General features: G+C 37.2%; 1 protein-coding gene across 1 annotated transcript in view; it reads left to right on the top strand.

The window, feature by feature from the left end:
- Window positions 1-12,972, top strand: part of ATG14 (autophagy related 14) — a 516,698-nt gene that overhangs the window by 99,295 nt on the left and 404,431 nt on the right. Inside the window, exon 2 of the mRNA XM_044074421.1 lies at window positions 11,320-11,382. Coding sequence (XP_043930356.1) covers window positions 11,320-11,382 — 63 coding nt within the window. The remainder of the gene's footprint in view (window positions 1-11,319; window positions 11,383-12,972) is intronic.

Raw genomic sequence — 12,972 nt, 5'->3', positions numbered from 1 at the left:
CTTGCACAAAGTGTAAGGGGTAGTGTTTCATTGAGGTATGCCAAAGAAGCGGAAAAGTAAGGTGTGTAAAACTGTGGTGCACTCATTATTTTTGTAAAGTACAGAAACCTGGCCAGGCAGAGCAACTGAGAAAAGCCTGAGATGAATAGTAGGATGCATACTGTGGCCTCAGATGAAAAAATTTGCACTTCAGAGCAGAATCCGTAGTAGGCCTGGTTGTGGAGACGGTCAATAAATAATTCAGTTGTATGTGTTGGAAAGCAGATTTGTAACAAAAGATGGACAAGAGGAAAAGGATGTCTGGCCAAGGCAGGAAGGAGTGACTGCTTATGAAGGCAGTGACTCTTAACAGAGAGAAATGGTAGCAGATGACGTGACATCCTGATCCCATGTAAAAATGGGAAAAATATGTTGATTGTGATTCAAATGCTTTTTGAGAGATATCCACTAAGAAAACTCAAAGGGTATCGCTGCAAAAAATAAACCAGTATTCTTTTCTAGCATCAGTTAGAAAGGCAGGAAATCACATTATTGTAAGTCATTGAGGAGATGGTTCTCACCACTGAACACTCTGTTTCCCATAAAATTACATTAAAGAAGCAAAAACCTTGGTTATAAAATTTAATTATGTCAAAGTAGCAGCTCCTATCAGGACATGTTGTGGTATAAGTATTGGAAAAACATTAAAGACAAGTTGTACCTGCTTTAGATGCGTCTCTCGTTTAAGCATGTGCATACACACGCTCTTCAACATGCTTAAGGTTAGAAGGAGTCACTGAGTTTACTTCATGTTAGTAGCTACACCTGAGGGATCTTTGTCCTGCTTTCATTCATCTCTTAAAATTATTTATTCGTATACACTGCAATGATTTGAGATTGTGAAATACAGCATAGTTGGGAACTTCTTTCAGAAGTTCCTTACAGGACTGAATACATAGTAAATGTTGAGTGATTTAAAACAGACTTTAAAGGAGAACCACACCCCCACAGACTCAAAAAAAAAAACATGTTTGTTTCATCATGGTTTGGTGTTTCCTGTATTTTAACACCAGTCTGTGTCTGACCACATGAAGTCAGGCATCTTGAAGCAATTGTGATTGTTTACGCTGCCTCTAGTTATCCCACAATGCAGTGCTTATCTGTAAAAAAGTACATCACCCAGGCCTCTTTCTTCCTAAAGCTCCTGTCACTGCATTGATTTTACTTACATACACTGTTGTCTTTCACTCAGTTGTAAGTAACATTTCATACCATTCAGTGACTACTTAAAACACAAACAGCGCAAATGCCACAGAACAGACTTTCAAAGTTCTTTTTACTGCTGCTGTTTTTTAAAATGGCTAAATTGCAGTCTTTTGTGAAGCCTGAATTGTACTAGTTTGACTCCTCCCATGCCCCTTCACACCTAATTTCCGTAGCTGTCAAAGTGTTAAGGGTAATTTGAGCTGTTACCTTCTGTGATTGACAGCTCACAGCAGGTAACTTTATTTAATGTACTGTTTCCTTGTTTTAGCCTTTACTTTCTATATGGGTAGGGGGAAGACCAGGGAGCTGTGACATCACAGCATGGGTGGGTTTTTAGGACTGTCATGGTGATGTCTGTTTGAGAAGGGAATTGGCTAGAAAACTGCCTGTATTTATTGGGCTTGATGACATCAATGACTTGGAGACTGGAGCAAGCGTTTTCAGGGCGGGAGGAAAGTTTTTTGAAGGTGAAACTACCACAGTACAGTAAGTTACTGTTCTAGTGTAAACAAACAGTCGATTTAAAATATTTTAAATGCTGTATTGTTTATTCATAGCACAGACAGTAAATAGGGCGAAAAAGGACAGAGATGTTTAGCATTTAATAATCGACTCCCATTGTTGTCCTTTAATTTGCATTTCAGGAAGGGCCATGCAAAGAACTGAAGAGCTAAACACTTAAGTGGAACTCCTGGACTTTGTAGCAAGGTTTATAACCCTGTGATAGATTATTAGCAGTCATGTAAATTTGTATACAGAAGATCAGTAGGAATACTAAAAACTGCAGAGTAGTACTTAGTCATACCAGATGAGCAGCTACCATTTTATGTTCTTGTGGCATAAACCTTTAAAGAGCCTTTAAAGAGCACTTAGGTTTCTTTTGACTGGGTACAGCTGCCTGCTACACTTGTGCATACTGTTAAGAAAATATGTGGAGCTCCTGGTGTTACAGGAAACCAAGGTATTTATTTTCATCCACAATTAAGCAATGGATTCTGTGTTGAGATCTGTCCACCCTTAGTACTTTTGGGATCAAAAATACCATAATGTTGTTGGGATTTGGCTGCAGTTTATCTTCTGTTAGTTACCACTTATGTAATGTGACCCTTACTGTACTTTGTATCACAGTACTTAAGAACAACAGACTCGTATAAGTCACATGGATGCAGGATAATTTCCTAAACATATTTAAATGAAAGTATTACTTAGTGAAAGTGAATTAGAAGGTTGCATGCCCACAACCAGATTTTTTCTGCAGGTTGTGTACTAGAAGACTTCATAGACTTGCATGCATGTAACTACTGACTGGATGGGGGAGACTGCACCACAGTTAACTAAGTAAGTGTGGCATCTCTAAGACTGATACAGTCTGGTTAAGTGTTAAGTTGCCCTGAGGTTTCCTTTAGTTTGGAGCCTGTCTTCCCTTACCAGGTGTATTTGAAGACTGCATTTTCGAAATAGGTATAGATGGTTGCTTTGTTATCATAGAAAGTAAGAGCTCTAAACATGACCATTCTTACATTTCTGAAGGAAATATGATTCCTCAATTATGCATAACCTTTAAATATATGACGTAAGTAGAATGGTAGATTAATACAAACATGCAAGTCCAAAATGTTTTTGGAGGGGCCAAGCCCCCTGCATCCTCCAACCCCCCTAACTTATACATTCTCACTTGTGGTCAGTCTATCTTGGAGAAAGAGCTGCCAAGCTAAGAATGTGCTAATTGCTCGTTTTTCATTACCCATCAGCCTTGGAGTACAATAAAGCTGTACAATGAGAGTCTTTACACATCTGCTGTGACTGAAGACACCTCAAGCAAATGAGAAAAGTCTTCATTCTCCAATAGATTAAGTCAACCTTTAGGTTGTTTTTCTCCCTACAGTATAGTACTGTTTAGGTACCTGTTTGTACTTCATGAAACTTTCATTTCCTTGCTTTGGAATTTAAGGGAAGAGAAAACCCACCTACATTTTTTGAAGCTTAACTTCTCGCATACTTTGGCAGAGGAATTTATCTCTGTTGTTGTTCTAACTGCTTCTTAGGTCAGGTTATGCGTTCCATCTGCTCCGTGCATCTGATTTACAGATTGCGAGAAAAAGACCCAGGACAAAACTCTGTGTATTCTACTGTAAACTTAGGAGGTAGCCTGCCTGTTAAATTCCTTGAGCCACCTCATAATGTCTTCACCAAGGCCTGTTAATTCGCCCAGAAGTTATTAGCTGAACATTAAGACTGACTGAAAAATGTTTTAGTAACACCCCATTTTTACAGTACCTACTGATACTTATAATGCTCATTTAAAGGTGCTAGTCATCACATCTTAACTCATGATGTTGTGTATTTAGTTATTGAGCCTAGGATTCTAGAGTAGGCTGAGTGTACACCGCTTTTTCTAAGTTCTTCTCCAGCTAATCAAATAACTAATTTCTGTTTATATTTTAACTTTAAGAAAAGTATCCATTAGTGTGCCTCTCTCTTAAGTGATAATTTAATGTTGTTGTGTCTTTTGGCTTTTCCCGGTTAGGGGTCGCCACAGCGGAACTCCAGTCCGCTAATGATTGGCAGTAGATTTTTACGTGCAGAGTTGCCAGCTCTGACGCACAACCTTCAACGAAGGTACACCCATTCACGCCTGTCTCCACACAGAAGACGCTCTAGCTGAGAATCGAACAGGACAACGTCATATTGTGAGGCGGCAACACTACCGCAGCACCACCACCACAGCTAAGTGATAATTTAGTAAAGTATTAAAAAATGGCTAATAGTTATTTTTAAACTTTCACCACCCGCTGTAGTGGCAATTCTGTCCCATGTCCACTGTGCTGAGGTTGTGCCTTTGGTAAGTAGTGATTAATCAGGCAGGTAGTTCTTGTTATTAAAACGCTGTCTCCCCTCTAAATAAGAGTGGGGAGAGGACGGCAGCACATTAAGAATGATGCACATGTTTGAGTATTGTTTTTTCTAGAGGAAAACCATGACCATTTTGATTTGTTTCCCAGATCCTGACAGCTGAAATTCATCATGGAGAATTTTTTGATTTCATTTTTCTTCCCCATCCTCCCACTCCTTTAGCATTCCCATGACTTTTTTAACAAAAAGCCGTCATTTAAATCACTAACATTAATGCTGAAGTACCTGTGTAGTGTAAGTCTAGTACACTGCAAGGCTGTTTTTGGCACTACCATTTTTTTTTTATCGACAAGTTGCTCCACTCAACTAAAATATTAGGACTACAAAAAGATTTTCTAGTAAATTCAAGAAAGTTGCCTGCTGAGTAATAATAAACTTTGCTAGTATTTTTATATTGATCTTTTAAGGGAATTAGAAAAAGACAAGTCACTGAATCAGAACATTTTGCTCAAAACACTTCAGAAGATTGCAAAACTAAGTATAGTTTTATAATGGGTTTAACATAAAATTTTACATCAAGGCATCGTTCTTTGATGTAGCCTAACGTTCAAGTGTGCAGCCAGTAAAGCATTTAGATGCAGTTAAAAAGATGGAGACAACTTAATACAGTTGCACGAGAAATGAAAGCAAGAAGAAACTGTGATTCATTTACATTAGAGGGAAAAGAGGAAAAAACATATGGACATATTTGTATATTTGCAATAAAAAATACATAGCATTCTTTTATGACATATTGATAATAAGTAATTAGGTAGCTGTGACATTACTGTTTAGTAAGGGGCCAAATTAGCCTTTGTTGACGCAACAAGAGCAGCTGTTGCCTTCAAGGTGCTTAAGGAGTTTTATCTTAAATTGTGATGATCTCATTATTATGTTTGAGGGAGCCTTTTTTCATTTGGCAGGGGTTGACTTTATTGTATTTTTTACAGTAAATTTGTAGTTGAGTGAAGACGTTTAGAAGTTATATTGGCTAGCAGGAGGCAAGCTTGGGTAAGAATGTGTTTTGGAGGGTAATGCAATAGGGCAGATGTGCAGATGTATTGATAGTTGCTTGAATAGAGTAGGGATTTTGTCTGACATTTATTGTGGTTACAGGATATTACAGCCTGCATATAAAGACATTTATTGCATTTGATCTATAAGTGTGAGGGGGGTGATATAATTTTGTTATTGTCTTGCATGTTCTGAGTTGTTTACTGACTTTGTATTTTCTATATGATGTTTAAAAGGGATGTTGAGATGCATGAGAAAGTCCTAGGTGTTTGTAGTGTAGCACTTTTTTGTACCTTGTTTTTATGTATGTTTAATATTTGTTATTTGAGAGCCATCAGCCTTGCTTGTTAAAGTGAAATTGCAGTTGTTTCTGTACATAGGTAATGGGAAGCCTTTTGTTGTGAAGAATGATATAATTTTGTGGGGTTACCATTGAGGAGACATGCAGTTGGTCATGTTGGTAATATTTAGGGAGAAGAAGATGGGACCTAGCATGGATTCTTGATGGACCCCCCTGCAGAGAATGTGCCAAGATTAGAATGTTGGCAAACTCGCTGAAGAGTGAAGGTTCAATGGTGAAGGTAGCCTTTGAATCAAGTTACTATATTTAAATGGAGTCCAAAGTTGCTAAGTTTTTGCAATAGAAGGGAGTGATGTACACCATGAAAAGCTCTTTTCACATCAGTAAATATGCATCCTAACAGGCAGCCATTTTCCAGGGTGAAGTAAATGTTATCTATCACTGTATTAATTGCTGTGAGAGTACTATGGCCAGGTGTGAATCCATTTTGTGAGTAGTTGTAGCCCATGTTTACTGATATGTGCAAATGTTTGTGTGGAATTTTTTTTTTTTAATTTTGGTAAAGGTTCAAAGGATGGATGTGGGTCCTTAGATGCAGGGATGAGGAAGATATAGATTTTGAAACAAGTATTCTGAGGGAATGCATAAACTGGGAGGGTGGTTATGCCAGTGGTCAGAGAAAGGCTAAATGTGTGTATTGTAGATTTAGAGACGTTTTGAGCTGCCATATGAAGAAATGTAGAGTGAAGTTCAATCTGTTTGGTGTTGGCCCTTTTTTATTCATTATTATTATAAAAATAAGAAAAGTAAGGTGTACAAGACAGTGGTGTAACCAGTACTACTGTATGGTACAGAAACCTGGGCAGTAAAGGCAGATCAGTTGAAGTTAGAGGTGATGGAAATGAAGTGCCTGAGAAAGGTGGTAGGATGTACACTGTGGGACAGACAAATGAATGAGGACATAAAAGCAGAAGCCAAAGTAGCTCCAGTTGCAGGAAAGATCCAAGAGAACAGATTACAGTGGTTTGGGCATGTGTAGAAAAGCAGAAGACAATCTGGTGAGGAAGATTTGGGACAGACAGGAAGAAGGTAAGAGGAAGCGAGGACGTCCAGCAGAGAGTTGCCTGGATTGTGTGAAAGAAGGTCTGCGACAGGCAGGAGTGTGGCACTGAATGGAGAGAGTCAGTAACAGTTAACACGATACCCCGACCCCATGTAGAAAAATGGGAAAAAAGGGGCTGATGTTGATGATGATTATGTTGATGATTTACCGGTCTTTGCAGAATATTTTTCCAGATGTCAGGGGTCCTTAACGTTTTTTTTTTTCTCTCTCCTTACTAATCTAGGCTTCCAGGCAAATGTTCAAAAAGTTAACCTGACTCTGTCACACAGGATTATGCTTTTAGACAACCTTCTGGATACATCTTTTCAAAGGCTTTCCTCAAAAAGGAAAATGTGAATTTGTATTTGGGAATTTTCTGATTGTCTCTAATTGGTCTGAGAATTCAGGCAGGGATTATTTTATGATTCTAGGTTTCATAGCTTCTGTGATTCTTGTGATACCTCTTGGTTGGTTATACGAGAAAAAAAAATATATATATATACATATATACGTGTGTGTGTGTGTGTATATATGTATATATATATATATATATATATATATATATATATATATATATATACATATACACACACACACACACACACACACACACACACACACACACACACACACAGGGACCTCTGGGGTTTTCAGATTCCTATTTGGATTTTATCAAGAACGAAATGCATTGGTGGATGCAGTAAGAGACTCCAGTTTTTTCTTAATAAGATATTTTTATGGAGTAAATATGCAAAGCTTGTGGGACAGTTCAAACAGACCGAAGCACAGTGATGTGGTACACTTGCCCCTGTGCAGGCTGGCTGTGGTGATTTGGGAGCTAGCTCTAAGCACTGTATAACCCCTCCAAGCATCTTATATTCTATTAGAGCAGACTGCATTGATAGGCAACCTGAAAAGACCCAAGAAAGAGCCTCATGAATGGAAACTGAGTGAGGATGGGGTCTACCAAAATGGATCTAACTGTGGGGAACACCTCAGTTACGTCAGTTTACCTTCTTAAAAAAACAGAAAACGAAGTACATTCTGTACCAAGATCCTTTCCATTGATATCTAGGGCATTCTGAAGATTCAAAAAGACTCTCCAGACATTATTGTGGTGACTCCCTTCAGGCTTAGGCAACTGTGGTTCTCCCTTCTTATGGAAATGGCCAGTGGTAATTATCATACGCTTCCTCCAAATTGTATCTAGTCACATAAGACAAGGAGTGTTTGATATACCTCAGTCTCAAATAACTTCAGCTGACTGCCTGGATGATTCAGTTGCAATACATTTTAGGTGCCTTTTTCTTGAAGAGGTGCAGCAGGTAATAAAGGAGGCATGAAATCCTTCTACTAGGAAATTTTATACTAACCAGTGGAGAAGATTTTCTAATTGGTGCCTCACCTATAACTAGGGATTATTACATCTGTTTCTCAAACATTTGTGTGAGTCACAATTCTGTGGCCAGTTTTCTCTTAGCAGGGGGTATTTATCAGCAATGTCAGCATATCTGCCAATGGATTCTTTTCTTTTTTTCAGACTTCACTCAGTTTGTTCTACAAAGAGGTTTCTGTGTTGATATGCAAGTTCAGCTGCTGTCCAGGTGACAATTAAATTTCCCAGCAAAAGTAAAGATCTTAATTATTTCTCTCTACATTTCACGCAGCTTTTCTGATTTTCTAGTTAATTATTTTGTAAATTAACTGGTTTATTGCTCTGACATCTGCAAGAGAGTATCAGGGATGCAACTGTTCATGGTGGGGTTAAACCTTCTGCTTTTCCTTGCATAAAAAAAGGTTATCCGTAGAAAAAAATACCCCATATATTCCCTTACTGCTTTGTGTATTTTGAAAATAACCGTCTAACTCCCTCATTTCTTTCAGAATTTGAATGACGGAGAATAGATTTTGTGTACTCTGGCCATGCTTTTGCATCTCTGGTACTACCTTGTCAGTACCAACTCCTTTAGGAAAGCTATACCACTGTGAAATTCCTAGTATGAGACTGGAAAAAGACAGCCAGTGTCAATTTAGACAATTCCAGTTGGTTGTTCCTTATTATAGCTTTTCTTATTCCCACATTGTAAAACATTCCCAGGCAGGATTAAAGCACATTCTAATAGAGCCTCATTTTCTTTGAAAGCATATTGGAAAGGGGTGGAGTCTAGAAGTAGTTTTGAGGCAACTTCATGGGCCTTTAGTTAAAGTAAACTTTTGTCTTTTAGAACTACACATGTGTAGCCTAAATGAAATCTCATGCATCAGCTCAATTCTTGAGATTACAATGAAAAGTGAAACACATACAAATAGAGGAATAAACATAACTAACAAGTACAATACCACTTCCAATACACGCAAGAAAGAGCACAGACATTTACCAAGACTCCTATACGAAACGAGTACCCCCCCCCAAGTTAAATTAACTTCCCTGTTTACAGTAAAACAAAACACACTACAGATTGAAATGCCAAAGTTATTTAATATTGCACTTGAGTGAGTTAAATAATGCTGACTATGGATGTAATAAATAAATATTGCACTTACTTGAAAAGTAAGTATATATTGCACAAATAAATAAAAATTGACTTGTGTGTCCGAGTTCAGAAGTCTAATCACTGTATGGTAGAAACTGTTGCTGAATCATGTAGTCCTGCAGTGGATGCTGCGGTATCTCCTGCCAGATGCTTAAACAGTCCACGCATATGATGCATGTTGTCTTGTATTATTTTGGTGGCCTTTTGGATGCTTCTTTCAGAATAAAGATGTATCATTGGAAGACTAGAACCTGTCACCTTCTCTGCAACCCTTACCACTCTTTGTAGCACCTTCCTTTCTGTAACTGTGCGGCTTCCAAACCACACTGTGAAGTTGCAGATGAGGGTGCTCTCTGTTGCACCTCTATAGAAGGTGGAGAGAGTGTAAGAAGGAAGCTTAGCTTTTTTTTCTAACCTTCTTAAAAAGTGGAGGCATTGGTTTGCTTTCTTGACCAGTTGGCTGGTGTTTCCCAGCCATGAGAGAGCATCTGATATGTGTGCACTCAGGAATTTCGTAACCTTCTCCACACTCTCACCATTGATCCTGAGCACTTTATACATACCTTTACAAAGCATTGTAATTTGGATTCCTTTACCAGATCTAGGACGGGCTTTGCTAGGACCATTCTCCAGGAACTCCTGTTTTTTTCGTCCTTTGGTTTGGATAAGCTTTGGTAATCAACCCAAATAGCCAAAGGCTACTGCAGCAGTGAGAATGATGAGCATAGTGCAGCTGTGTAAGTTGCACTTACCCTAACTGTAGATATGCAAATTCCTAACTGCTGCTGTAGCATCAACCCCCACTTCACTGTATATAGTTAAGTTAAGTTGGGATAAAAACCTGTATGTTTATATCTTTTGGGTTTATCTATGATGAGTAATCTTTCTGTTTTTGTGTGTCAGGAAAAGTCCTGAAGTCGTCTACAATCTGACTGCTGATTTCCCTTGAAAGGGCTACAATTCAGCAGTTAGAGTGTAGGTGTAGGAGAGAGCCAGAGCTTTTGGAAGACTGGCTGGTAAATGTATCCTGGCTGGATGCAACTCAGGTAGCCAAAGGCTACTGCAGTAGTGAGGAATTTGAATTAGCTACTGTTACTGTAAATGCAACTTACACAACTCTACTCTTTCATGTTTAACCCCTAAAGTTTGGTATAGTTCTGTTCCGAATATGCAGAATAGATCGACATAATTTTATTTAAAAAAGTTTAAAAACCTCTTTATTTATTTATTTTATTTATTTCACATTTGATAACTGGGTTAGTCCCAACTGGGTAAGAAATTACCCATTTTCAGTGGAGACCAGAGGGGAAAAGCCCCAAACAAAACATACAAATACATACAAATAGAGACAAGTTAACAATATAAAGAGCATAACAAATTTACGAATACAATGGATAAGAAAAATAAATGTAATCCAAAGAATAGTACATAGCTGTATACAAGGTCAGAAGGAGGAAAGTGCAAAAGAAGATAGGAGTAGAGGAGGAATGAAGTGATCTAGAGGGAGGGGAAAAAAAGAGCAGTAGGATAAAGTAAATTATATAAAGAGGGAGGGTATAGAAAGAAGAGCAGATTGGATAAAGTAAGATAAGAAATAGGAAAAAGGTCTTAATGATAAGTCTAGTGAAGAAATGAGAATATGGAAAGGGAGGAGTTAAGTAGGATGGTTACAGGTACATATAGGGTTGTTATTGGAGGTACAAAATAAGGTCATGTTTGAAGTTAGGAAGAGAGGTATGACTTCTAATATGGAGTGGTCGTGTATAGAGTTTTTTGGCACTTTTGCCCAGAATCTGACATTCCCCATTGAGCTTTTATATGTCCTCAAAGTACAAGTCTGTGAAAGAGATGGCTTTCCCCTCTGTTTTCTTTACTGATACTTTACAAATGATAAACTTTTGTTTATTTTTACTAATTATGTTGTTAACCTGCTTCTTTATCTTGTTGAGCATTACTGCATGTTCTCTGGATGAACTGTTCTACAGCTTAATGTCATGCTAACTAGAATTTTTCTGTTATATGTGTTTTCTAGATATGGTTCTGCATTTGCTATGTCAGTTTCATAGCCCAAATCTGGTCTGAAAAGCGTTATCATAAAACAACTCCTCTACCTGGTTTTGAAAGAAATAAATCATGGACCATATTCTAGATTTTGGTTTGTTTTTTGTCAGTGTGTGCTTATACCTTAGTAGTTAGCATTGTTTACTAAAACATCAAATTTGCTTCTCTAGGTATGCAGACAAAAAAGAACGGTTAAGTCAACTTAAATTTGAAGAGGAGACATATCGAAAAGAGTAAGAGTTTTTTTTAAATATCTCAGAAGTATTAATTTGCACTATTTTCATATGTGAAGTGAAGTGTTTTTTCAGTATCTTTTATTAAAATATTTAAATATTTTTTATTATACCCATCAAAGTGGTATTGTATATTGCTTACTGCATTTCCTGGTAAAAAGTTGTAATTATAAACTGTTAAGACAGTACTTTTGTTAGTGCACTGACACTATTAACTTCATACAGATAGAGAAGAAATCGAGGGAAATACTGAATTAGCTGATCCAAATGCACTCTGTGTTCAGTGTAAGAAAAGAATTAGGGGCGATTCTTATGAACCCACTATTTGTGCTCTAACACTGGCATAATTGGCTTCTCAGGCAGTAATAACCCCTTTAGTACTGGCATTTTCAGAAGTACTGTCACAAAGCTTGTTGACTGCTTTTTCCTATTTTTGCTTTCTATGTACAGATGCCCAAAAATGTTTTGGACATATTCATGTGTATTTTTCTGGACATTTTGCCAGTATAATCATGTATAAATATCCTTAGATTGTGCTTCTACCATCAAGGCCAATAGAAAAATCTATATATTGTGAGTTTTAATGAAAACAATCATAGGTTCATATGTAGTTACTATGCATGCAGCCCAAGAGACTATTGAGGAACCTAGCTCAGTTTCTCATTTGCCCTAAGCATTGTCTTGTTAAGTGACTTGCTTAGGAATATACAGTAGGCAAAGGAAGGCTTAAAGAATCAAATCCTGTACCACAGGCAGCTAGTCATTAACAGCTCTTTGCCCTAATCCTTTACACTGTTTTTTTCATAGCATATAAATATAACCTATCCCTTTTACATAAAACTATGTACCTTTTTTGCCTGCTATCACCAAAATATTGTTTTGATACTATCTATATTTGTTAATGTAAAGAAAACTGATTGGTACACTTTTATAGTTAAGTGATTGTTCTGCAGGCATTGCAGTTTGTCGGTCTTTGATAGCTATTCCGACTTGAATTTGACCTTACATATGAGTGCCACTGTGCTTGTATTGTCTCTGTGTATTAAAAAAAATTTATGACATGATAGGCAGATAGCGTTGTGTAACATGCTGTATGAGTAAACAGCACTAAATTCAAGGAGGTACTAGTATCTCAAATGTGTAATGTCACTCTGCATGTGTAAACTTTTTTTTTTGCTATAGGATTTAACATAATGAAAATATATTTTGTTATAATTCCATAAGAACAAACTAATGATATGATTTACATAAATAGTTTCTCATCCTGAACCATTTGGCAAAAAATAGGCCATACAAAAGGCCATGTAACAGTACTGGTGTTACCTAGTCAATAGACTCTTAAGTATGTCATGATGCTTATCTGATATTTGTTTAGATATAAAGACCCATACAATATTATTATCATGTAATGTTTGCCAATATACGAGTAAAAATTTTATGTATTTAATGACTGGGTGTCTAAAGTGTATAAAGTTCAACAACCCAAAAATCCTTTCCTTGGAGAAATGTATTTTAATTTTAGTTCTTATGCAATAATGAATTAGTATGCATATATTCTTCATAGACATTTTAACTTGGAGTGACAAAAAG

The sequence above is a fragment of the Protopterus annectens genome, chromosome 6.part0 (genome assembly GCF_019279795.1).
Source record: "Protopterus annectens isolate FY-2018-M chromosome 6.part0, PAN1.0, whole genome shotgun sequence".
NCBI lineage: Eukaryota > Metazoa > Chordata > Ceratodontiformes > Protopteridae > Protopterus > Protopterus annectens.
This window is presented reverse-complemented; position numbering and strand designations above follow the sequence as displayed.